Raw genomic sequence first — 23,481 nt, forward strand, 5'->3', positions numbered from 1 at the left:
TAATCTCTTGACACCACTCTCTCTCAGTTCTTGACTTGCTGATATTCTTAGAGGGAGAGTTTGGGTTTGAAGGGCATTTTTCATTTCAAGTGGAAGGACTTACTGAGAAGCCTGCTCTCCGGGTCTTTGCGTGCAGAAGGCCACATGAATTTGATTAACTGATAAGGAAGAACGGTCATGGAACTGAGAGCACTAATTCTCCTGTCATTTCATAATCTTGTGTCCATGCTTCTGCTCAGTCGTGCCTGCTCTGCTCGCCCCACCAGGGCCCGTGGACCCACGGCTGCAAGGCTGAGCCTCTGCTGGGGGCACGGCCGGCGGGGCTGTGTGTGAAGTGCCCCCTTCCTTCCCTGCTAGCCTCGTGCGGGAGCCCAGTGGAGATGCTCCGAGTTGGGGGTATGCCACAGATGGTTCACAGGGGGCACTTTCTTGTGCACCACTTGTGTGATGTGTGTGTTCTGGTTGAAGAACTAGCTCCTGTTTGTCGTATGGTTAGCAAAGCATTATACGTGTAATTAGGAACAAAAGATACAAAGTGGGGTCTTCGATGATAATTTTTGAGTCTTCCTCACAAGGAGTTGGTGGAACTCTTCACTGTGGTAGCCAAGGGAGATGTTATGGTCCCCCATAACCTTCAGAGGATGCTCGAATCTTCTGCTGCAGTTGCACACAGTTCACCTCGGATTCAGTCCTTAGCAGTCATATTCCTGAGGAGAAAGTGCTTCTTCAGCCATGGTTTATTCCTGCTGTGTGTGCAGGGGCCCCTTGCTTTCTCGCTTACTCTGCAGGCTCTCTGTTGGAATTCTCCTCTGCCCCCCAGGGAAGGCCTGTGCAGGTGCTCTGGCTTTTCAGGGGACCTTGTCTGAGGCCTTGTCCAGCTTTAGTCTGAGGTCAGAATGGATCCCTTTATACCCTGAATCTCAGTCCTCCTGGGTTCATGGCCCTTCCCGCAGTAACATCCTGTAGAAGTGCCTCTGGTGGGAAGCTCTGTCCGTATAAAAATTTCTTTATTTTACTTTTCTTGAATAACCCCAGATGAATTTTTGTTTTTTCTTATTTTCTTGATGATTTTATTGCATTGTCTTCTGGTTTCTCTTGTAGTTGAAAGTACTGCAGTCAGTCCGATCCTTGGAAATCTGTCTTTCTCTGTCTTCTCTTTGTCTTCAGTGTCCTACAGTTTCTCCTTGAGGTTTCTTAAGTATGGATTTTTTTTTTTTCTTTTAAACATTTTGCTTGGGATTTTTTTTTTACTTTTTGAATCTGAGGATGGCTAGTTTTCATCAGTTCAGGAGAATTCTCAGCCACTATCTTTCTGAATATTGCCTTTTTCCTATTCTCTCTACTTATTCCTTTCATAGCTCTAATGAGGTGTTTGCTAGCTTTCATTCAGTCATCCAGGTCCCTCTGTCACACACCCTTTCAAATGTTTTCTGACTTTCAGCCTCTGTTGCATTCAGGACAGTTCCTTCGGAAATATTTTCTTTTTCTTTCTTTTTTGGAAAAGTTCTATTTCCCCTCTGAATTTGCTTGGTCTTTTTTTTGATAGTGTATTGCTCTTTGCTCATGTTTTTATTCCTTCCTTTAAGCATTTTGAGCATACTCTTTCAGGCCTGATAATCCCATTATCTGAAAATCCTGGCAGGCCTAATTATGCCAGTTGCTATTTTTCCTTATTTCTTGTTTCTTCAGGGTTTGAATTCTAAGCTCAGCTTTCGTGTGTCTGTGTAGAGTATATGCAGCCTGTCTTGAGTGTGAGAGGATTTGGCCTTGTTTCTGCCAGGCACCCAGGGAGTCACCTGCCTTGGGCCACGTTAGGTTAATTTCTGGGTTTGAGCTTCCAGGGTCTTGCAGCTAGTGTGAAGTCACACCCTGGCCCTGTGTGAGAGCCGGCCCGTGGTTATGAATTCTCAGCGGAGGCTTCCTCTCTCTCCGAGTCAGAGCCCAGGCCAAGGCAGAGAGTTTTTTTATGCTCTCTCTTTGTTAGTGAAAAGCTTTTTTTCACCTTGTCCAGGCAGGGGTCAGCAAACTATAGCTCCCTGGCCAAATTTGACATGGCCCCTGGTTTTGTAAATAAAGTTTTATTGGAACTTCTTGGTTTACACATCACCCATGGTGATTTTCATGCATAGTAAAGTTGAGTAGTTGTGAGAGAAAACTTTACACCCTCAAAGCCTACGTTACTTACTCTCTGGCCCACCAGAGAAGAAGTTTGCGATTCTTGCCCTAGCCTCTCAGTTGAGAGCCCCAGCGTTCTGGAGGGGTTCAGTTTTAACTTCCCATCCTCTGAGAGTCTGAATCCTTGTCTTTGTCACCATATGGTGGTTAAGGAACAAACCTCTTGGTTAATTTGGCTTCTGGTTGCCACTCTGATTTTCAGCTTCCCCCTTTGTGTTTTTTTTGTGCGTTTGTCTTTGTGGGGTTTTTTTGCCACTAGAAATGTTCTTTCCTGGGAACAGTAATCAGTCTGTGTTGGATGCAGTTAAACAAAGCAAGGAACTGTTGTATACTTAAACCGCTTGAGGTCAGGCACTGCCTGTCCTGTGTCTCCGGCTTCTAGCCTGGAGGATGGCATGCGGTGGCTGTTGGAGTCCTCCTCCCAAAGAATGGTGGCAGGATGGGACTGAAAGTATAATTTTGATGCTAGTGCTTTGTGAGTATCCATTTTCCACCCTCAGCTGTGTCCCGCGGACCTCTGATTCAGCACAGGGCTGTGGCTTGCGGCTTGGCCTCTGAGCCTGCTGAACCTTCTGCCTTCTCCCCTCAGTCCTGGGGTGTGGCCTGCCTCCCTGACCAGGGGCCGAGTCCTGTCTCGGTGCACACAGGAAGAGGACTGCAAGTGAGGAGAGTGGCAAGGCTGGACCTTCTTCCCGGGAGGCCCTTCCTGAGCTGGAAGCATGCTCTGCCTCGTGGCAGAACGTGCCCCGCTAAGTGTCCTCAGCTCTGGACATTTGTAGTTCCTCAAGCTTTGTGGGGAGGTGAGTAGGAAGGCGATAAAAGGGAAATCTTCCCTCCACTAGATAGACACTCAAACAGTGTTTATTGACTTCAGACAATGACTGGTTTGTATTTGAGGGTTGGCTCTGCAGCGGTGGTATTTGTGGTCTCCGTGTATTATGCTCTGGGGTCTGTTTCACCTTTAAGCCAGTCCTGACTTATGCCACAGATAAATGTATCTGTTATCTGTATATGTGTTATTTTCCCTTTTGTATAAAAGGTTTGTTTTCCTTGTGAAAGGATTTACCATGAGATTTTTAAAACAGGCGGTTCTTACATTTTTTGTTTTTCAAAAAAATTGGTTTACCTGAACTGCAAACAGGGATTAGGGGCTCCTCCTGGGCTCCTGCATCAGTCATCCCTCATCTGTCACACCCTGTGTGGTGAGTACCTGTGGTCCTTTCTTCTTCAGTAGTCTCTAAACACATTCAGGACAGAATCTGGGGCTTTAACGTCTTCTTACCCCCCGTTCCTAGCTCAAAGCTTGGCACATACTAGACACGCAGCAAGTGTTTATTGAATTGAGCTGAATATAACATCTTTATTTTGTGTTCAGCTTCCTCCTGAGTAGATATGTTGTAAGGTACTTCTGTGTTTATATCCCGATTTCTTTGCTAACATTTACTTCTTCAGTATTTTAAAAAGGAAGTCAAGAGATGCCTGGAAATTTACCTCTTTCTTCCTAGAACAGACATACGCATGTGTGTGCATACGCATGTGCCACAAAATCAAATCTCAAACCTCATAGGTTAAACAAGGAAGTTTAAAGGCCATTTTTTTACTATATCGTTTGATCATAAGTTGTATTTTTTAATTTGGGGGGATGTGTTATTAGAGTCAGACGAGGTCTGTGGTTCAGCTGATGTTGAGAGCTCCATTAACTTCTGGCTGATTATCAACAGTTTATAGCCTTTTGGGATCAAGGCGGGATATAACTAAATAGAGACAATTAAATATACTTTTGTAATAGAGGTCTTATCTCTTTGTATAATGGATGTAAAAAACAAATTACAAATCATTAGATGTATCTTCTCAGAGCTTAGACTGCTGCATATTTAATGTGAACATTATTCATGTGGTTACAGGTGCTGAGGGCACAGCTGAGAAACAAAACAAAGCCCCTGCCCTCAGGGAGCTCATGTTTTGTCGTGTGTGTGTGTGTGTGTGTGGTGTGTGTGTGGTGTGTGTAGGGGTGGGGAAGGCAGGGTGCGGAAAAAGAAATATGTCAGGTGTTGATCAGTGCTAATAAGAAAAACAAAACCGTGTAAGGGGAATAGAGTGAAGGTGTGTGTGTGTGGCATTTTGATATCGGGCATCAGCGTCAAGAGGTGAGCAGAGACCTTCAGGGAGCGAGGAGCGGGTGCCCCGCAGGTAGGGCAGGAACCGTCAGCGTGGGCAGTGGTGGGAGCTGAGGCCGGAAAGGCAGCGGGCGGCCCGGGCACGAGGCCCTTGTAGGTAGTGAGGGAGTAGAGTCGAGTGTGATGGGTGGCCTTGGAGCCCAGCGGTGGTGGGTAGCATCTGACTTACGTTTTAAATGCACCCCTCTGGCTGCCGTGTGGAGAATGGTTGGTAGGGTGTGGTGACAGGGAGGCCCACTGGGAGCCCTCGGTGGTCACCTAGGAGTGAGGTGCTGGAGGTCTGGACCAGGTGGTAGGCAGCAGTGGAATTCTGGATTTTGGGGGACCGCAGTGAGCGAGAAAGGAAATCTCAGGTAAAGCAGTACCATTATTCTGATGATGCTTTGTTTCATTGTTTCCCCCTCCCCACCCCCCCCACCCCCCTTTTTTTATTCTTTAACAGAGCCCAGATTAAGTGTAGCTCCTGAAATGGATATCATGGACTATTGCAAAAAAGAATGGAGGGGAAATACGCAAAAAGCAACATGTATGAAAAAGGTATGATGCCTGGATGCACGCATTTTGAGTCTTTCCAATAGTCTATCATAAGTAATTATTTAATATGTCCTTTTGTATTTTTAGATGCTAGTTATGACAACTGCCACTAGACTATGTAATTATTGGTGTTCTAACGTTAGAGATGAGGAAACAGGCTCCAAAGATAAGGGACTTGTTTGGAGTCACAGTATTAACATAGAATCATAATCCGTTATTCAGTAACTTGATTTCTTTGGAAAACACATAAATGGCTCTGTGCTGTTCAGGGTTGGGCCAGCCATTGGTTGTCCTCTTGGGGTCATTTGGGAACACTGCCCTTCTGGCCTGGTGAGGTAAAAGGCGCAGACGTCATGCATCTGCTGTCCCCACTCAGCTTTCTTTCCATGTCCTCCAGTTCTAGGGGCCTGGACTCTCCTGTACCTTCTAAGCAGAGGGATCTGGAACTACTTCCTTTGTTTAGGGCAGCAGTCCCCAACCTTTTTGGCACCAGGCACAGGTTTCGTGTAAGACGATTTTTCCACGGTCTCAGGAGGGGGATGGTTTCGGGATGATTCAAGCGCGTTACATCTATTGTGCACTTTATTTCTATGATTATTACATTGTAATACATAATGACATATACAACTCACCGTAATGCTGACAGGAGGCGGAGCTTAGGTGGTAATGCGAGTGGTGGGGAGTGGCTGTAAATACAGATGAAGCTTCGATCGCTCGCCTGGTGCTCACCTCCTGCTGTGCGGCCCGGTTCCTAACAGGCCACAGACCGGTACTGATCCATGGCCCAGGGGTTGGGGACTACTGATTTAGGGCATCCCAGGAGCTGTCCCCCTTTCAGTCCCATTGCATAGATTGGTGACCCTGAGGTAGTCCTTCCAAGGCTGTGGGACATCAGGGATTCCCATGACACGGTCCCACTGTGGCTATGACTGGGTTGGGTCATTACTTGAGTCAGGCCCCTTGACCCACTCCCACTGCACAGCAGGTCGAGTGGCACATCCTACTGGTTCCCCCTCAAATGTATCCTGAATCCAGTGTTCCTTCGTAGATTGAAGTTGCTACTCCAGTTGACACTTGAAAAACACAGGTTTGAGCTGTTTGGGCCCACTTCTATGCAGATTTTTCCAATAAATATGGACTACAGCACTACATGCTGCATGGATGCAGAGGGCCGCCTGTAAAGTTACATGCGGGATTTTGACAGAGTTGGGGGCCAGCGGTCCAACTGCGCCCCACACGCGTACCCCGGCACCCCAGGCTGTTCAAGGCGTGGCCTCATCTGACTTCCTCCGAGCTACGGAAATGGCAGTTTCACCCTAATGCTTCTACCACCTCTTGTAACTTATGGATTATACCCTTTACTTATTTTTCTCTTGGGATTATTTACGTTACAAGTTTGAACGCACTTCTGGCACGTTAGAGATATTGACCTGTCATGTTTGATAGAAATATCTTTAAAATTTTTGTTTGTTTGTTTAGAACTGTACTGTTCAGGATTTAAGATTGTTAAGTATTTGAATATATTTGTTCTTGTCCTCAGAGCTTCATTTTGTAGAAAATGTTGTGCCCCTTTCATCAGGCACCTCAGCTGCCCATGCCTGCCCTGAAATGGGCTGACCATACTCGAATGCCACTGCCACTTTTGAAGCTCTGAGAGCCAGTGTCAGCCCTGTTTCCCACAAGTCTGGACTGTAGACTACTTGTGTCTCAGGCACTCGTTAGAGAGCTTCAGACAATGACACGACGTACCTGGGACTCTCAGTTCCTGCCAGAGCTTAAGAACGTTTAGATTTGTGTGGCCATCTGCTGAATATGCATATTGGCTACTTGTAGATTTTGTAAAAACCTCCAGCTCTGTATCAAAGTAGATAACCAGAGGCCAGGTATCTAAACTGTATTTTCTCATCTTCCCCAGAAATGCTTACACTGACATGCAACCTTATTTTTGGATCTCAGTCTCTTTAAAGGATCTCTTCTAACAGTTGGCACCTTCAAGCCTGTAATTGAAGATGTTTACTAAGTTATCCAAGTGTTCCATATTTTGGAACTCATGCTGAAGTCATTCCTCTTTGATTTCAGTTTGAGGTAAAGATATGACCCTATAGTTGGACCCTTCGGTGACCAAATAATCAAAGGCACATCAGTTAGAAAAGCATCCCATCGGGACCCGTGGCAGTCAGAGCATTTCTGGGCCTGATAACAACTTGGATCTCTGTTATCTTTTAGTCCTTATTTGTCTGATTGTTTTGTTTTGGGTATTCATTTACACACTTGGAAAGATACAGTTGCTGTTGAACTAGCCATCGTGAGTATTTGGGGTAACTAGAGGTTCACCATAGGGAAGAGGTGCATATTAGCAGGCATGAGTCTGCTTGACGGGCCCTTACATTGCAGTGGTTGGGCCACTGAATAAAAATGCAACTCTCAAAATTTTATTATTGGAAAGACGTACTTTCATATCCACTTAGAACATCATCCTGTGACTTGAACCTTGAAAACAACTAATAACAGGGTCCAGTGCCTGGACACAGGATGACTGTCTACATGGTGCCCACCCCATGAGGGCGACACTTCTTCTTTTGTGTAAATGTGGGTAGGAAGCAGGGTTTCGAGTGATTGTTGCGGAAGAGCAGGACTAGCGAAAGGTCTGCCAGGTCGGGGGCGAAGCCGTGCGGTGGGGAAGCCGTGAAGCCGACGCCGACGCCTGAGCAGCGTCCAGCGGGGAATCAGTCATCTGGGCCCCTGGACCAGGTTGCTGGGATTTTATGCTGTCCTTTTTGGGGGGCATGCTCCAAATGGTCCGTTTGGATGGCTGTATTTGAGTTGACTGAGCATGTCACTGAGCATTTTCATTTCCTTGTTTCACTTGCAGGCTAAACAAGAATGACACTTAAATCCACTTTTTGAAAAAGTCTAACAGAATTTATCCAGGCACCTCCTAGCATGTAGTTTTTTTATGTATTTCACGGAAATTTGGGATTTGGGGGTATTATTTTTAATGTGGAGATACGAGCTGGGTACATCTCTCTTTTCTTTTCTGTCTCCATTAAAGAGTTTAGGGTCAATCTAAACACAGATTAAAGCCTTCAGAATGTTGGTTATTAATAAGTGAATGTTACAACGGTTGCTAAGGGGCATATAACTTCAACTTTGGGGGTGACTAGTGTTTTAATAATACTTGGTGTATTATTTTATATGTTCTAGTATGTTGCGTCTGCTACCTATGCTGATACTATGTACAGTACTAACATTTGTTAATTTCCTTTGATTAATTAAAAAAAGAATTCAAATATCTTACATGAAAGACTCAGCCAGTCTTGTTTCCGTTCTTCTAGTGATTGGGGGCACACTTTTTCCACAGGAATAAAATTCTCCCCACTCTCTGAAGTCAGTAATGACCATTTTGAATTCTCTGATGCTTTTGTCCAGGGCTACGAGGAGGTGTCTCAGAAATTCACCTCCATCAGGCGAGTCCGTGGAGATAATTACTGTGCGCTGAGGGCCACGCTCTTCCAGGCCATGAGCCAGCCGGCCGCGCTGCCCTCCTGGCTGCAGGACCCGGAGCTCACGCTGGTACGCTGCTGCTGCAGGTTTGAGTCTGCAATGTTTCCAGTTGCTTTTGTGAGAAAGACTTCCCCTTCTCTGCCCTGTGCTACGTGCTTGTACTGTCTGCGGTGTGACGTCAGTGTGTGGGTTTATTCAGTTTTGTGTGGCTGAGATGATTTTGCATAGCAAAGTGACTAAAAATGATTGATATTTCCCCAGAAGAGGAAGGTGATAAAATTTCTTCAGTGCTTCAGCTTAACTAGAGAGCAGGTGTTTAGGGTTTGTTCAAAGCACTTAGGGCAGTTTGACTTCAGTGTTGGAGTCTCTACCAAGTGGGCTGTATATTGTACTATCTGAGAACCTGCTGGGGTTTTAGGAGGCAGATTTCTGTGATTCTAGCTCCAATTCAAGGAATCAGCACCCTCTGCAGAGTGATAGGAAAGCTGGCGTGGCAGGCGGCAGAGCAGCAACCCTAGAAGAGAGACGGTTGCTGTCAGCCTGGGGGAGGCTCCCTGGGGAGGTGAGGGTCAGGGGCTGTGTCCCAGGCCTGGCCCTCTTTAAGGTTTTAAATCTGCAGCCTGGTCGTGACACCCCAAGAAGTCACATCATCAGTGTGTCGTGGATACACGACACACATCAGCTTGAGGTCATGATAGGTTGGATGATAGAATACCCCAAAAGAGTTTGGTGGGCAGGCACGATTGAGCAGAAGTCACAATATGACATTACTTGGAAGAAAATAGGAAACCTTGCGCCTGTATTAAAACAGAACCCCAAACCGAAACTCAGAGTGCTAGCTGTGGGAGATCTGCCTTACCAGCAACTTATGAGGGGGGAAGGAAGAGTCAGGATTTTAATGGATTGCAGGCCCAGTACGAGCCCACTGATGTGTGATGCCTGCAGTGATAAGGAAGCCCTGTCTTAAAAGGAGCGCTTCTAAAACACAGGCAGTGACAGCCCTGTCTTGAACAGGGCTGGTCACATCCCATCTTGAGGACCCAGTTCAGCTCTGTGCCTGTACCCTCAGTACAGGTGGGAGTGTGCCCGACAGGGCTCATCTGCTTTGGGGAACAGTTGAAGGAGCTGGGGTATTTGCCTAGAATAAAGACTTTTAGAGGATACTGGTTGGCAGTTAAGCTAATTAGAGGTCTGTTGGGTGAACGGGGTATCACATACCCTCAAAGAGCAAAACCAGGATCAGTGGGTGGAGGATACCACCTGTCTCTCAGGTGATTATCTACTTTATAAACTGGTGTAAAATCACGTGTGTATAAGCTATTTAAATGATATCTGTGAAAGATACTTCTAATCAAAGATACATTATCTTTTTTTAATATAAATTTATTTTATTTATTTTTGGCGGCATTGGGTCTTCGTTGCTACGCGTGGGCTTTCTCTAGTTGTGGCGAGCGGGGGCTACTCTTCGCTGTGGTGCGTGGGCTTCTCATTGTGGTGGCTTCTCTTGTTGAGCACGGGCTCTAGGCGCATGGGCTTCAGGAGTTGTGGCTCACGGGCTCAGCAGGTGTGGCGCACAGGCTTAGGTGCTCTGCGGCACGTGGGATCTTCCCAGACCAGGGCTTGAACCCGTGTCCCCTGCATTGGCAGGCAGATTCTTAACCACTGCGCCACCAGGGAAGTCCCAAAGATATGTCATCTTAAGCAGATTTCTCAGTATTAGCTTTTTTTTTTTTTTGAGAAAGGAGCAAAAGAAATTGATGCACTAGGCTATTTTTAGCTTTGCAAATTAGACATATCAGTACTGAAATATTTCAGAATTGTTGGTCAGTCAAAAGCATGCCTGTGGACATGAGACACTGCTTGGGAAGCAGACATGGGTGATGTCACTGTATTTTGCTTTAACTTTTGTTTGACAGCCATAGCTTTATTTATTGATTGTGACAAAATCCTCCTCGATTTTAGGCTGCTTTCCTTTGAGCCTTTTACTTTAAGGGGCTGCTTAGATTTATGGACTTAATTGATGTAATGAATTTGAAGTTTTAACTTTCCAAGGAACTCTGGTGCAAGCAGTGCTCTACATAATTAAACATACAAAATACGCTCCATGAAAGTAAAGCATAATTTTTATTTTACTAACAGGATACATTTGGGTAAGGTTATCTGCCAAATTAAAAATAGTCTAGGTAGGTTGTGCTTGGTTTCTGATTGGTATGAGAGCACGTTGCGCGTATGAGCAATGGGGGCTTTAAGGTGGTTTTCCTGACTTCATTTGAGTCATGCGGAAATTCTCAAGTACTCTTTCTAATTTCTTCCCTTTTCTGTATGTATCAGTCAACAAGTAGAGTTTTTCTCTTGGGAGCATAATTAGTTGGTCACAGTGGTATTATTTTTGTCATCTAACCTTTCTCGAATGCCAAGATGCCCACGTCAGAGAGAAAAAGCACATCATACCTGTCCGTGAGTTTAGTATGAAAGTTTATTAAACTTTTCTTGCTCTCATCCAACTAGAAGACTTGTCCCTGTGTTGACTCTTCAGCCCCCAGCAGATTCCCTCGATTTGAGCACTTTCCTGACAGGGTCTGTTTTGCTATGTGTCTTGGGCAGGTGACAGATGCACCACACGCTTCTCATTTGAAGTGTCAGTGCAGGAAGGGGTACACAGACTTGGTTGTCGTACTTGACCAGACTAGTTTTTAACCACCTCCCAGGTGTCTCAGGCAGCCTCCTGTGGATGGCATTCCATCCCTGTTCTCATGCTGGCCCTTCTGCCTCGTCTCCTGTCGGAAGGTCCACACTGACAGGGGTCTCGTTGGGTGAGCGAGAGGGCGGTGCAGCGTGACTGGAAGAAGTCGGGGTGGAACCAAGTACGAATACCGCCAGGTGGTGAGGCCTGCAGAAGCCGGCGGTGCACCGTGGTGGTGGGGTACCCGGACCGCCTCGCCCCGCAAGTGGGGCCTCTCCGTTACCAGAGACTACTTGTGTAACTGTAATAAGGAGGCGTCTTAATATTTGTTAACGCTCGTGATTAAGACAAGCAGATCAGGTGATACTTAACTCAATTCTACAGAACAAGAAGGTCTTACAGGAGTTTTGGTATGAAAGTCTCTGTGCCCATTTCCTACCCATCTTCCTACTAAATCAGAATAACTTGTATCCTGTCATGTTAATTAGGCCATGCTTGCTGTTACAGCTTGGTATAAATTATGGGGTTTAAAATGGGGTAGGCTCGCTGTTACAAACACAATAACTATCTGACAAATAAGTCTGTCTCAGTGTACCCTGATCCTTGATCTTTCTGAATTGCCAAGGGCCTCTTCTGACCACTACCCTGCATCCAGTGACAGTCATATGTCCTGGTGTCCACGGGGCTTTTAGAAGTCCTTGGAGCACTGACCACTTCTGGGGACATAAAAAGGCTGCTCTCAGCAGGCAGGTTGGAGGGAACCAGTTTCAGCATTGTTAGGGTCTCCTGAACTGCCCAGGCTCTGTAGTAGCCCACCTCTTCACACTGGGCATCGGGCAGGTCCTGGGACACCTGAGTTTGTATGTGAGTCTGTAGACTCAGAACCAGTCCTGGCCCAGCCTGCAGGCTGCATGCTGTGCTAAACATCCCTTGACCTCAGCTTGCACTTCGTCAAGAATCCGGTGAGCCCAGAGAAGCTACACACCCTGTAGCTGGCTGTATCTGCTTCCATTTACATTTGGAGAGATGTTCTTTGTAGCGTTTTGCCATTTTCCCTCTCTCCTAGAACATGCATGGTTTCAGGAGATTCAAGGGAAGTAGGAGCGCTAGACCGAGACCCTCCCCTTAATGTGAGCTCAGTGGAGGCGAGCGAACCCAGGCTGCTCGTCCCGTGCTGCTCGGCTCCTCTGGCCTTGCTCGTTCGTGGCCTGTCTGACAGTCCGGCTGCCTCTCATCTCCTGTCATCATGTCTTGGCTCCCTGTCTGTCGTTCTCGCTTCTGTCCAGATCCTAGTCTCTGTGTTTGACTGCAGTCGGATGATCTGACCGTGACCCTGACCTTGGACGTGGCTTGGTCTGGCTGTTCTTAAACTTGGGCAGCAGCTGGGTCCCCAAGAGGTGGTATCCTTCGGGGCAGGGGTCCTTTGGTTCCATAGTTTTAGAATGTCTCTGAGTGGGTGGGACCTGTGACAGTGTTTGCTTGCTTAGGGTGGGATAGACTGTATATCAGAACTCATGAAACAGTTTGGGGGTGACACATTCTTGTTACTTGCTATCCCTTTAACCATGGTGCTGATTTCGAGAATTGTGGACATTTGCTAGAGAAAACAGGCTGTTTTTATATTTCAGTCACAAATGAAATTATACCTAAGCTAATTAGGCAGTTTAATACTTTATTAAGTATTTCCCGTCATTGTTTCTTGTTTTTCATTGTTTCTTCTTTACGTCTCCCTTACCCTAACAGAAGTCCAGTCTCCGTGTGTGTAGTGTAAAAGAATGGCTGTGTGTGTGTGTCGTATGTGTCATGACCCCCTGAAAGCATTTAAAGCTATCCTCATTTTTTTCATCTGAGTAAAGAATTTCAGCTCCATTATTCTTTCCTCATAGTTTCTTTTCACACCTCAGTTTGGGGCTTTCTCCAGGCTCCCCACAGCTCCCAGCATATACAGCCCTTGATAATTATTCCAGCAATACTTTGGCCCATGCGTGGAAGGAATGAGGAAACGGGCTTTTTTTTGGGTTTTGCTCGGTGTAGTTAGATCGTTGGGGTCTCTTGAGTAATTGAGCATCGTGCCTGCTTTTTAGGTACATACACAACATCACGTGATGCTTATGTTTTCTGGGCTTCCTTCCACGCCGTTTCCCAGCTCACATCTGCGTAGCCAGTATTTTCTGCTCACTGCACTTCTCTGTGCCCAGTTGTGATTTCAGCTTATTGCCACTTGAGGGCATTTTAGAGTCTGGTGATAAACCAGAGAACCTGAGAGAAAGTTGGCAGCAGAACTGCCCACATGTTGCTGAAATGTAGGACAGTGTGGGCACAGAGCTGGGCTGCTCTTGGGTGGGTGGTCATTTGTCATCGTAAGAAGATGAGAACACAGCCCCTCCCCCATTAATGCCATCATTGTGATAACCACCTGAAGAGGAATTTACGTCCCTGTTGTGGTTTTGTTTTTTTGTAGAGATGAAACCACTGTAGTTTCACATGACTGCTGTAAAGGGAAGGTAAAACTGGAGTTCCCGTTCATGCAAGGGTCTTCAGAGCCTTAGATTCCAGGAGAACTGAACACATGGCCTCATTTAAAACTGTATTATAACTGTTAAACAAACTCAGGTTCTAGGGAGGAATTAATTATTCTCTAATGATCTTTTGACTTGGAGGTGAACTCTTTTTTCCTTTCTGCATTTTATAGCACTGAAGGGACATGCCTGTGCCCGGCCTAATTATATGGATTTCTCCAAGACTGTTGGGAAAGTCTGAGTTCCCATGCTGACATCGATCCGGTTATGTCCTAGCTTGCTTTTCAGACTCCAAATTCTATTGATGATGAGGGGAAAACAAAATAGCAAACGCTCCAGGAAAAAAAAGGAAACAGGCAAAATAATAGTTGAGCTGTCAGTTCTCTAATGAGCTAGCCCATCACAACTCCCTTAACCCCTGCATCTTGTTCTCAGTTGTATTTTCTATCTTACTACACTGATTAGTTAAACTAGATACCATAGTGTTTCTTTCTAATATTAAAACTTTGATGATAGTGTAAGTATCAGAAGTTAGGTTTTATTTTCCTAGTCAGGAAAGGAACAGGTTTTTACCCTATCCTGGACCATCTCACAGGCCCAAAGCGCCTTCCTGAGTCAGGCATTAGGGAGTGGTAGGGAGGCACCAGTGAGCCCCGCAGCTGCTTGGGTGGTTTATGCGAAGACCTGGGGTGAACACTGCCTTCACGTACCCTTACAAAGTGCTGTGGAATGTTCCTGCCCACGGCTGGAACCCAGCCAGGTACATTGTGCCTTTGGGTTTCAACCAAAACTGCCATTTCACTGTAGAAGCCCTCCTCAGGGTGGGTCTTTCCGAGATCCTGACTTCCAGATTTAGGTCCGCCGTCCTAAACCCAGACAGATGTGCAGGAATTAATTCTGGAAACGAAGGTAGGTCTTGTAGGCTTCATTGTTTCTTATAGCTTGGATCGTGTGATGGCCTTTCTGGAATGTTAACATTTTCTCTCTCTGTTTCTTGATACTCTAGTTACCAGAAAAACTCATAAGCAAATACAGCTGGATCAAGCAGTGGAAGCTTGGACTGAAGTTTGAGGGGAAGAGCGAGGCCCTGGTTGATAAAATTAAGGAGTCCCTCACTTTACTGAGGAAGAAGGTTTGGAACATGTAGTTTCCTTTCTGTGATAAGTGCAAAGCTCTCACTCCCGGGTGCCCCAGCACACCACTTCTTGGTCTTCACTTAGTGGATTACCACACGCTCTTGGCTGGTTTTTAGGCAAAATAATTCTAAACGAACACAAACACTTCCTATGAAGTGTTTGGTAAAATGAAGAAATATCAACATCGTGTATTCTCGGAGGAGATGATGTGTTTAATGAAACGTTTAACTTTGTTTAAAGGAAACCGTACAAATGTAGTCTTCTCTTCAGTTCTGACAAGTTTCAGGGATATCATTTAGTCCATATCTCTTACAGGATTATCAGTGATAACGAATTCACATTTATTAAATTCTTCCCAATTATGTTCATGTTTTAAGATTCTGTCCATATTTATTAGACTTGTTTTCTTTCATGATGATTTTCCAGGGGAGCAGATTTAGTAACTTGTCCTTTGACAACTGTCCTGAGGGTTTTTCTGAAGCAGAATTGTGAGGAGGAACTTGGTCTGCTGATTCCCAGTGATTTGGTTATTAAATGCTCCCTCTTCTGTGGCTTTCCGCTGCCTTATGTGGGTCGATATCCTGCTTGCACACTGGCCCACACAGAACTCTAGGTCGCTGGCCTTTGAGCAGCCTAAAAGCTCTCCTCACCAGGGACCCGGGATTGAGGGCCTGTTAGTTGCTCCAGGCTTTGTAGATGGAGGAGGGAGGCCGGTAAGGAGGTGTCAGGCATCGGCTTTCGGGATTCCCCCAGCACATACCCTGGTTGTTGATCTGTTCACTTGACTGTGGTCTGCCCCCATGAGACTTTCAGCTTCACCAGAGACTGTCCTGTCGATTCCTTTACAGCCAGTGCCGGGTGCTGAGCCTGGCACCTAATAGGCATTTGGTCAATATTTTGTTGAATGAGTGGAGGGCCCTGAGTTCCTGGAGCCTAGTTTTTATTTACAAACATGAGAAATGTGTACTGGAAACTATACTGTCGAAGGAAGACCAGTGATGAAGAAATGGGAGCAAGAGAAGGGGAGAGGGGGTCTGTTCTTGCTGCCTGTTGGAGCAGAGCACAGGATTCAAGGGGGCTGGGGGACCTGCGCCTGCCCAGGCCCTGGGTTAGCAGGGGGTTGAGCATAAGGCTCTGGCCCTGTGGGAGTGAACAGGAAGGCTCTTCAGCTCAGCCACTGGTGACAGCTTCCTTTTTAACTCTTTTAAGTTCTTGTGAGGTTGCTTTATTAGCTGTGCCTACTGTAACTAGATCCTCATTTGGGGGAATGTTTAAGTGATTCCAGTTTGTAATAACATTAAAATTATACATTAACACTCTGAGCCAAAAAAAAAAAAAAAAAAAAAAGCCTCTGAGCCGGCATCGTTAGCACTTTGTATGTGCCAGGCTGCACACTAAAAGTTTGATACATTGTTTAATCCTCACGACTACCTGGGTATCGTTGCTGTGGTATCCTCACTTTGCAGATGAGGAGACGGAGGCCCTGCAGAAGCCACCAGCTGCTCGGTGGCAAGACCTGTATTCCACCCTGACTCTCTGACCCCAGAGCTGCGTTCTTGCCTGCCAGCTTGGTCCCCTTCTGGAAAATATGAGGTGTTCCAGCTTGCAACCCAAATATTGGAGCGAGTCCGGTGGCACAGTCATTACTATTAACACTTACTCTTGTATTTAAAATGTTAATGGTTTTGGGGAGGAGCAGTAGTTACTGGTTATTCATAAGGATTAGTTTTATGTTGGCACCTCCTATCCTCGTTCACTTTAACTTAAAAGCACATATGTTTATAGGGTTTTCTTTTTCACTTAAAGAGTTTGCTTATGTTAGCTGAATACCTGATCCTCTGCTTTACTCTGAATCAGAAGTCGGTAAGAATTTCCGGAGTGGATTTATTCATTTGAAACTCAAGTGTATATTTAAGAGGTTAGAAGAATAAGTTTAGTAAACAGATACTCAGGATACCCCGCAGTCTTCCTGGTGCATCTCCATGTTTGAGGGTTGGCTTGGTGTTTCTGGGTGGTAACGGCTGCCGTAAACCCCTTAAGGGGAGGAGTAGTTTCAGCTTCGCTTCACAGCGTCTCACACGGGCCTCACACACGCATGTTAGCTCTCCTGTAAGTATTTCTGATTGACCGGTTTGATCTCTTTGCCTGGGAAGGTAGGGGAGTTGAAATTTCCATTCCATGGCCCTAGAGTTCTCCTTAGTACATTATACTTTTGTTTCAAGTTAGTGGGGGAAGAAGTGAATAAGGAATTTGTGAGGTCTAAAGAGTGCCATTGTTTGAGCTGGAAGCTTGAGCATTGAGCGTTGGTACGTGACCCATGGTTGCCTGCCTATCTTGAAAATAATTTTGTGCTCATCGTGTGGAATTTTACCAGGGACTTTTAGAGCAACAATTTAATTATTATGTAACTTTCTTATTACAGTGGACAGACTTGGCTGAACTGAGAACTGCCGAAGCGAGGCAGATAGCTTGTGATGAACTGTTCACGAATGAAGAAGAGGAGTACAGCCTCTATGAAGCTGTGAAATTTCTCATGCTAAACAGAGCCATCGAACTATATGATGATAAAGAGAAGGGAAGGGAAGTGCCGTTCTTCTCTGTGCTTCTGTTTGCTCGGGACACGTCAGGTGACCCCGGACAGCTGCTGAGGAACCATCTGAACCAGGTGGGGCACGCCGGTGGCCTTGAACAGGTGAGCTGTACCTTTGGGAGTATATTGGCCCAAACAGCAGCTTCAGCCGCCAAACCTCATCCCAGTTTTTGTGAGCCAGGAGTCGAGGGTCTCGGGAGGCTGCAGTTGGATCTTGTTCAGGGCTGCAGTCATCTGAGGGCGTGATTGGGGCTGGAGGGGCCACTTCCAGTATGGCACGCTCACCTGGCTGTTGGCAGGAGGCCTCAGTCCCTTCGCTGGGAGGTGGTGGGAGGGTTCTGTTCCTCACCATGTGGGGCTTTCCATAGGGCTGCTTGGGTGTCCTTGTGACATGGCGGCTGGCTTCTCTCAGAAAGGGATCCAAGAAGAGAGCAAGGAGGAAGCTCCAGTGCCTTCTATGATCTAGTCTTGCGAGTCACGCACGGTCAATTACACTCTATTCTGTTTGTTAGAAGCAAGTCACTTAATCCTTCCCACATTCAAGTGAGGAGTGCCAAAGAATTGTGAACGTATTTTATAACCGCCGTGGTTATCTCAGCCTGGGCTTGCTTCTGTAGTGTGGTGGATGGGATCAGTACCCTTGGCTCCAGTAAACAAATAGACCAAGCTCTTGGAAGAGTCCTCTGAAGGGTCTTGTTTTTTTTTTTTTTTTAATTGAGGTGAAGTTCATATAACACAAAATTAACCATTTTAAAGTGTACAACTCAGTCACTTTTGGTACATCTGCGGTGTTGTGTGACCATCACCTGTGTCAAGTTCCAAAACTTTCCTTCCCCTGAGAGAAAACCTGGTGCCCGTTAAGCAGTCACCCCCAGTGATTATCTGTTTGATTGTAGCCATTCGAGTGGGTGGGAAGTGGTTTCTCATTGTGGGTTCGGTTTGCATTTCCCTGATGACTTTTCACGTACTTACTGGTATTTGCATATCTTCTTTGGAGAAATATCTGTTCAAGTCTTTTGCCCAATTTTTAAACTGGTTATTTGCTTTTTTACTGTCGAGTTGTAAGGTGTTCTTTGCATATTCTCTACACGAGTCCCTGATCAGACATAGGATCTCTTCTTGATGATGTGCTTGTTTATAACGACCCATATATACAAAAGGACTGGGGCTGGGCCCACGGGGAGGAAGAACGGTTGTGGCTGAGCCATGCCATGCACCTCGGGAACACCAGGGCGGGAGTGGGTGGAGAGCCCTATCCTTCACCGTGGCTTCCCGCCACATCCTTCAGTGTTTGCTCTTCCCCCAGGTTGAAATGTTCCTTCTCGCCTACGCTGTGCGCCACACCATTCAGGTGTACCGGCTCTCCAAGTACAGCACTGAAGAGTTCATCACCGTCTATCCCACCGACCCCCCCAGGGACTGGCCGGTGGTGACGCTGATCGCCGAAGATGACCGGCACTACAACATCCCCGTCAGAGTGTGTGAGGAGACGAGTCTGTGAGACACTCCTGGACAGCCTGGTGACGCGGCTCGGTCCTTGGGACTGCAGGTCCCTTGGAGTGACCTCTGAGGACTCTTGGGCCTTGTGAGCCAAGCTGGACTGGAATGTTCTGAAGACTAGCTTTTGATAATCAGAATTAATCAAGTTTTTCCCCTCACCTATGATGCACTGTGTTTCACTGGGGGCCTTCAGAGCACACCTGTTGAAAGGTGCAGACTACATCTCCATAAACAAACACATTTGTATCAGAGGAGACTTATTCTGGAGAGGAATATGTTCAGAGCTCTCTCTAATAGTAAACTGGCTTTCCGTTTTTTTTTAAAGATGGTAATTTTTTTGTTTTGGTGATGATGGGTCTCTGCAGTGCCCTTCCTGTGCACCTACGCGGTCTGCTTATATGGTAGAGTTCTGGGACAAAGCTTGTCAGCGGCCCAGCCGTAACATCCTCTGATAGTCTCATCGAGCAGTGGTTTGGATTTACATGTTAATTAAAGCTGTTCTAAGCAGATTGTCTAATGGAAGGTTAAGAACTGGGTCCCCAATAGTGAGTTATTTAAAGGCTGGAGAGGGAGCTGCAGGAAGAGGCAGTGGCAGCAGGACGTCCTGACTCTGAAGAACGTGACAAACGCCTGCGGTTGGGAACACACCAGGTCTCGTGCTGGGTGCAGGCGCTGGGTGCAGGCGCTGGGTAGTTGGCGGGTGAGCGCAGCTCGTTGCTCTCTAGGATCGGGGCTGCTCCTTAGTCTCCACTTCCATGGATCCACCATTTTATAGTCAGAACAAGGCTTAGATCCACCTGTTTTAGAGGAGACCAAGGCCAAGTGATTATTTTTTTGGAGAATGCTTCCGTTGCCAAATCTGTGTGGCTCCTCTGTTGGATGAATAACAGCAAAGCGTCTCAGGCTTTTTCTGGGTAAGTTTAAACAGAGCGTGTGCTTAAAACTGACTGCAGCAGCGTGGCCGAGCTGCATCTGCCCTTGATTTGGCTATGCCCTGGGGAGGCGGTGTTCTGGCCATGAGTGATTGCATGTCACAGGCTAGGGTGGTGCCTGGGGGCTGGACAGGGCAGCCCAGCTGAGCGTGGTCTGCATCAGGGCCCGAACCATCCACGTGGGGCGTGTACTGTGGCCACGGCGCAAGGGACGGGACGTGTCACTCTTTAGGACTGTCAGTGGCATCTGAATTGGCTCAGTATTTGTGGACGTGGTGTTACCCTGAAGCACTGAGCTTTATTTTATAGTAAGGAAGATCTTTATTTGGTCCAATTTAAGCTTATAGTTTATAAGCTATCTAATCCATTGTTGTTTTTTTCTCAGAGGGGCAAACCTTTTGTGATAGTGTTAGTTTTGCTTTCACTTAAAAATTAAAATTCTTGGTTGAGAAAACTCAGAGGACACATAAAACTATGCAGACGGTTACATCAATATTGATATTTTCCCCATTACCTCATCAATAGTATTCACCACGTTTCGGTAGCTACTTATTCATTGGAGCGTTTGAATTAAATTCTGCTCTAAATGGTGTGAATGTGTTGAGAGGCTTTGCTTTTCACTGTGAAATGCAGTGGTGCCTCAAATAAGGAGGCACCTAGAAGCCAAGTGAAAGTAAAACTGACGAATTCTTGTTGGCTTTGATGCTTCATTTTATGGAACTCATTTTTCATGTAACTTACAACAGGAAATGCTTACCGTTCATTCCTGAACATTTTTAAAAGCACAACTTCAAACACTTAGGTTGTATAAGGCAGTAGGAGTCTGTGTCCATCTAACCGTTGGTGCATAGCCGCTGCTGGATTTAATAATACTCATGATCACCTGTCTTTGCGTTTTGAGAATGTTCTAATCTTAGTGAACTTGAGTTGAGCTGGGCTTCTGGGCAGCTTGTTTATGTTTCATACTTTTTTCTTGTTCCTGTGTGTGATATTGTTAGAGTGTGTGCAGAAATTGTGGTCTTAACCACCCCACTGATAAAAATTCACAAGGGTGCGTTTAAGTTGCTCTCTGTCCCAAGGCCTTATTACACTCTGCTCTCAGACTGCCATCCAGGCTTAGAGGGATCACAGCATAAGAGAAGTAAAACTTTCAAAGAAACAGTACTTCAGGAAATATAGATGATTGGCCAACTTTAAAAATGTTTCTTTTTGTTGCAACATGCAACTACAGTCGCCCCAAGTTTTAATTCCATTTTTCATTCCTGGTCTTGGCCTGGTCAGGTGACATCAGCAGAATTGAAATTGAACTGAGACCAAAATGGATTCAGGAGGATGATCTACTCAGAGGGAATTTCTAAAATGATAGTGTTCCAGAAAAAGGAAGGTAGTAGGAATGACACTGTGCTTACTTTCTGTCCCAGAGTTTATTGCAGGAGTTCAGTGGTTTGGACCCTATGGTCTTGGCAGAAGGATAATGTCTACCTTAAACAGGCGTGACTTAAACCTTTGAGCTCATTTAAGGTGCATTAAACCTAAAAGAATTTCCCTGTAACAAGTTCCATGGAATTAACTCTGCTCACTGAGAACTTTTCCCACTTCCCCTCCTCACCTGCTAAGCTCCTACATTTACAGCATCCATTGATTTCACTCATAACACATGGAACAGTGAGGGTGGCAGCTGAGAACAAGCTGCCAATGTGTGCTCTTTCACTTATGAGCTCAGCGTCGGGGGGGAGGGGCGGGGATTTGATCTGAAATGTCAGTTCCTCTTCCTTAGAATCCAGCATATCCAAAAATGCTTTAAAGGCACAGAACAGGATTGACCCTGCTGTCTAGATAGAGCCATTTACACTTTTGTTATTCTGTACACATTCGGTTAATATCTGATAAATACTGGTGTTTTTCTCTGATTGTGGAAAACAGACATTGCCTTTGTTTTCTTTCATTATTCTTTTTTCCCTCCAATTCTAGAGCTTATCAAGTAAAATCTCAGGCCACCTGAATCTCACACCTCTGTCAGGAAGAAACACCTTTGTTGGTTTTTATGTGCTTGTGTTTTCCTTTGTTTTTTAAGAGGCTGTGTTATTCCTCCTGCCCTCTTCACCCCAAGGTGCTCTTTCACTTGAGAGTTTGTAGTCTGCTTTTTGAAGAGCTTCCAGATGGTGACGGTTAGGTGCTCTCTCCCCTTTAATGATCTAGGATTCTTACCTCACAGCACAGAAGTAGGACTCAGATAGACTTCCTGGCTTTTTCTCCTTTTTGGTGTTAAAGTTTGATTGTTTTCCTCTCTCTCTCTCTTTCTAAAGCAAGACTTGGCAGGTACTCCCCCTTTGAAAGCCAGAAAGTGTTTTCAGAAGTGTAAACCTCCGGGGAATGTTATTTGTAGGCATACACAAAAATACATAGGTGCCTTTTTAAAAAGATCTGTATCTCCTTAAAAGCAATAAAAAGGAAGCCCTGAATGTGTGTGGAGTGAATCTGAATCTGAAACGTGTGTGAAAGGTATAGAACCCCCAAATAGTTGAGCACAGGCAGGGCACAGTGTCAAGCTCAAGGAACTGTACGAAGTGAACTGAAGAAGGAGGAACTGATTTTAGATTAAAAATGCCTTTTAAAAACAAAACAACAGACGCCTGACAGACCTCCATGGCTTACGTCATACAAGGATAAAAATCTGAACCAGTGGAAGACTTCTGTGCGTGGATTCTGCAAACTCCTTTTTCTAAAGTTCTAAAGTTTTCTAAAGTTCTAAAGTTCTAAGTTTTCTAAAGTTCTAAAGTCCCCTACTTAACAGAAGGAGACTATGTAATGCTTAACTCTTTCGGAAAAACTTCTTGGTGATGTCTTCTGAGGGACTGGAGAGATCAGGGAGCCACTGCTGAGTTACGCAGTGAATTAAGACATGGGCAGCTGATGATTGATACCTGTGTGATCCAGTTAATAACTTGGAGCTGTGAGAAGCACAACACTAAACTGGCTTGGCTCCTCCCACCCTTGGTAGCAGCAGCAGTAGGAGCAAGGCAGGCTCGGCCGTGACCAGAAGGGACGTGTGCGTGTGTATGAATGTGCCTGCTTGCTGGCCTGCAGTCGCATTGGGACGTTCTCACGTACGCGAGGTCCCACAGCCTGAGACCCGGCCACATTTGGGAGGGTGAAGGTGAGCTGTCCCGTTTGCATTTTTTTCTTTTCATGGTAAATTGATATTTGTTACCGGGAATGGTGGAATGGGTTAGTAGGCATAATTGAACTATACAGAGTGGTCATTAAGTCTGGAGATAATTGTAGTGGAAAGTCATATCAACAAGCCATTTATTGCGTATATCTCTGTTCCCAGGCCTTTATGGCCATCTGTATATTTCCATATTTTGAATACTCATTAATAGGGAGAACACTGACCAGAGCTTTATCGCATTCTTGTTGATTTCTTGGGTGTAGTTGTGGGTCAGGGGTGAGAACGCCGAAACATGGGTAATCCAAGGAAAGGATACGGGGCTGGAGATAACCACGGTCTCGGCAATCTTTTGGGGGTGGTTGAGCTTAATTCTGAACTTTAAAATAATTTTTTGTACTCAAGACCTTTTGTATAGTGAAAAATGCCTTGATCTGTCTTCTCATAAATGGTGCTAAAATACGGTACTCCTACAGGAACCAGAGCAATCCACAGTAATGTTGGTCACCTCGAGTATTTCGTTGTGGGAAGAAAGCCAAAGTGAATGTATTTAATGAGCCCC

At 45.7% G+C, this 23,481-nt stretch overlaps 1 protein-coding gene across 3 annotated transcripts in view; it reads left to right on the forward strand.

Moving 5' to 3' along the window:
* OTULIN (OTU deubiquitinase with linear linkage specificity) overlaps positions 1-21,477 on the forward strand; it is a 30,281-nt gene extending 8,804 nt beyond the window's left edge. For 2 of the 3 annotated variants that reach the window (XM_060295673.1, XM_030856588.2), the window contains 5 exons: positions 4,795-4,889; positions 8,316-8,459; positions 14,599-14,724; positions 17,151-17,420; positions 18,625-21,477. In XM_060295673.1, coding sequence (XP_060151656.1) covers positions 4,795-4,889; positions 8,316-8,459; positions 14,599-14,724; positions 17,151-17,420; positions 18,625-18,819 — 830 coding nt within the window. In that variant the 3' untranslated portion in view covers positions 18,820-21,477. The remainder of the gene's footprint in view (positions 1-4,794; positions 4,890-8,315; positions 8,460-14,598; positions 14,725-17,150; positions 17,421-18,624) is intronic. The other variant, XM_060295674.1, reaches the window with a different exon arrangement.
* Positions 21,478-23,481: the final 2,004 nt, after the last annotated feature.

The sequence above is a fragment of the Globicephala melas genome, chromosome 3, assembly GCF_963455315.2.
Source record: "Globicephala melas chromosome 3, mGloMel1.2, whole genome shotgun sequence".
Lineage (NCBI taxonomy): Eukaryota > Metazoa > Chordata > Mammalia > Artiodactyla > Delphinidae > Globicephala > Globicephala melas.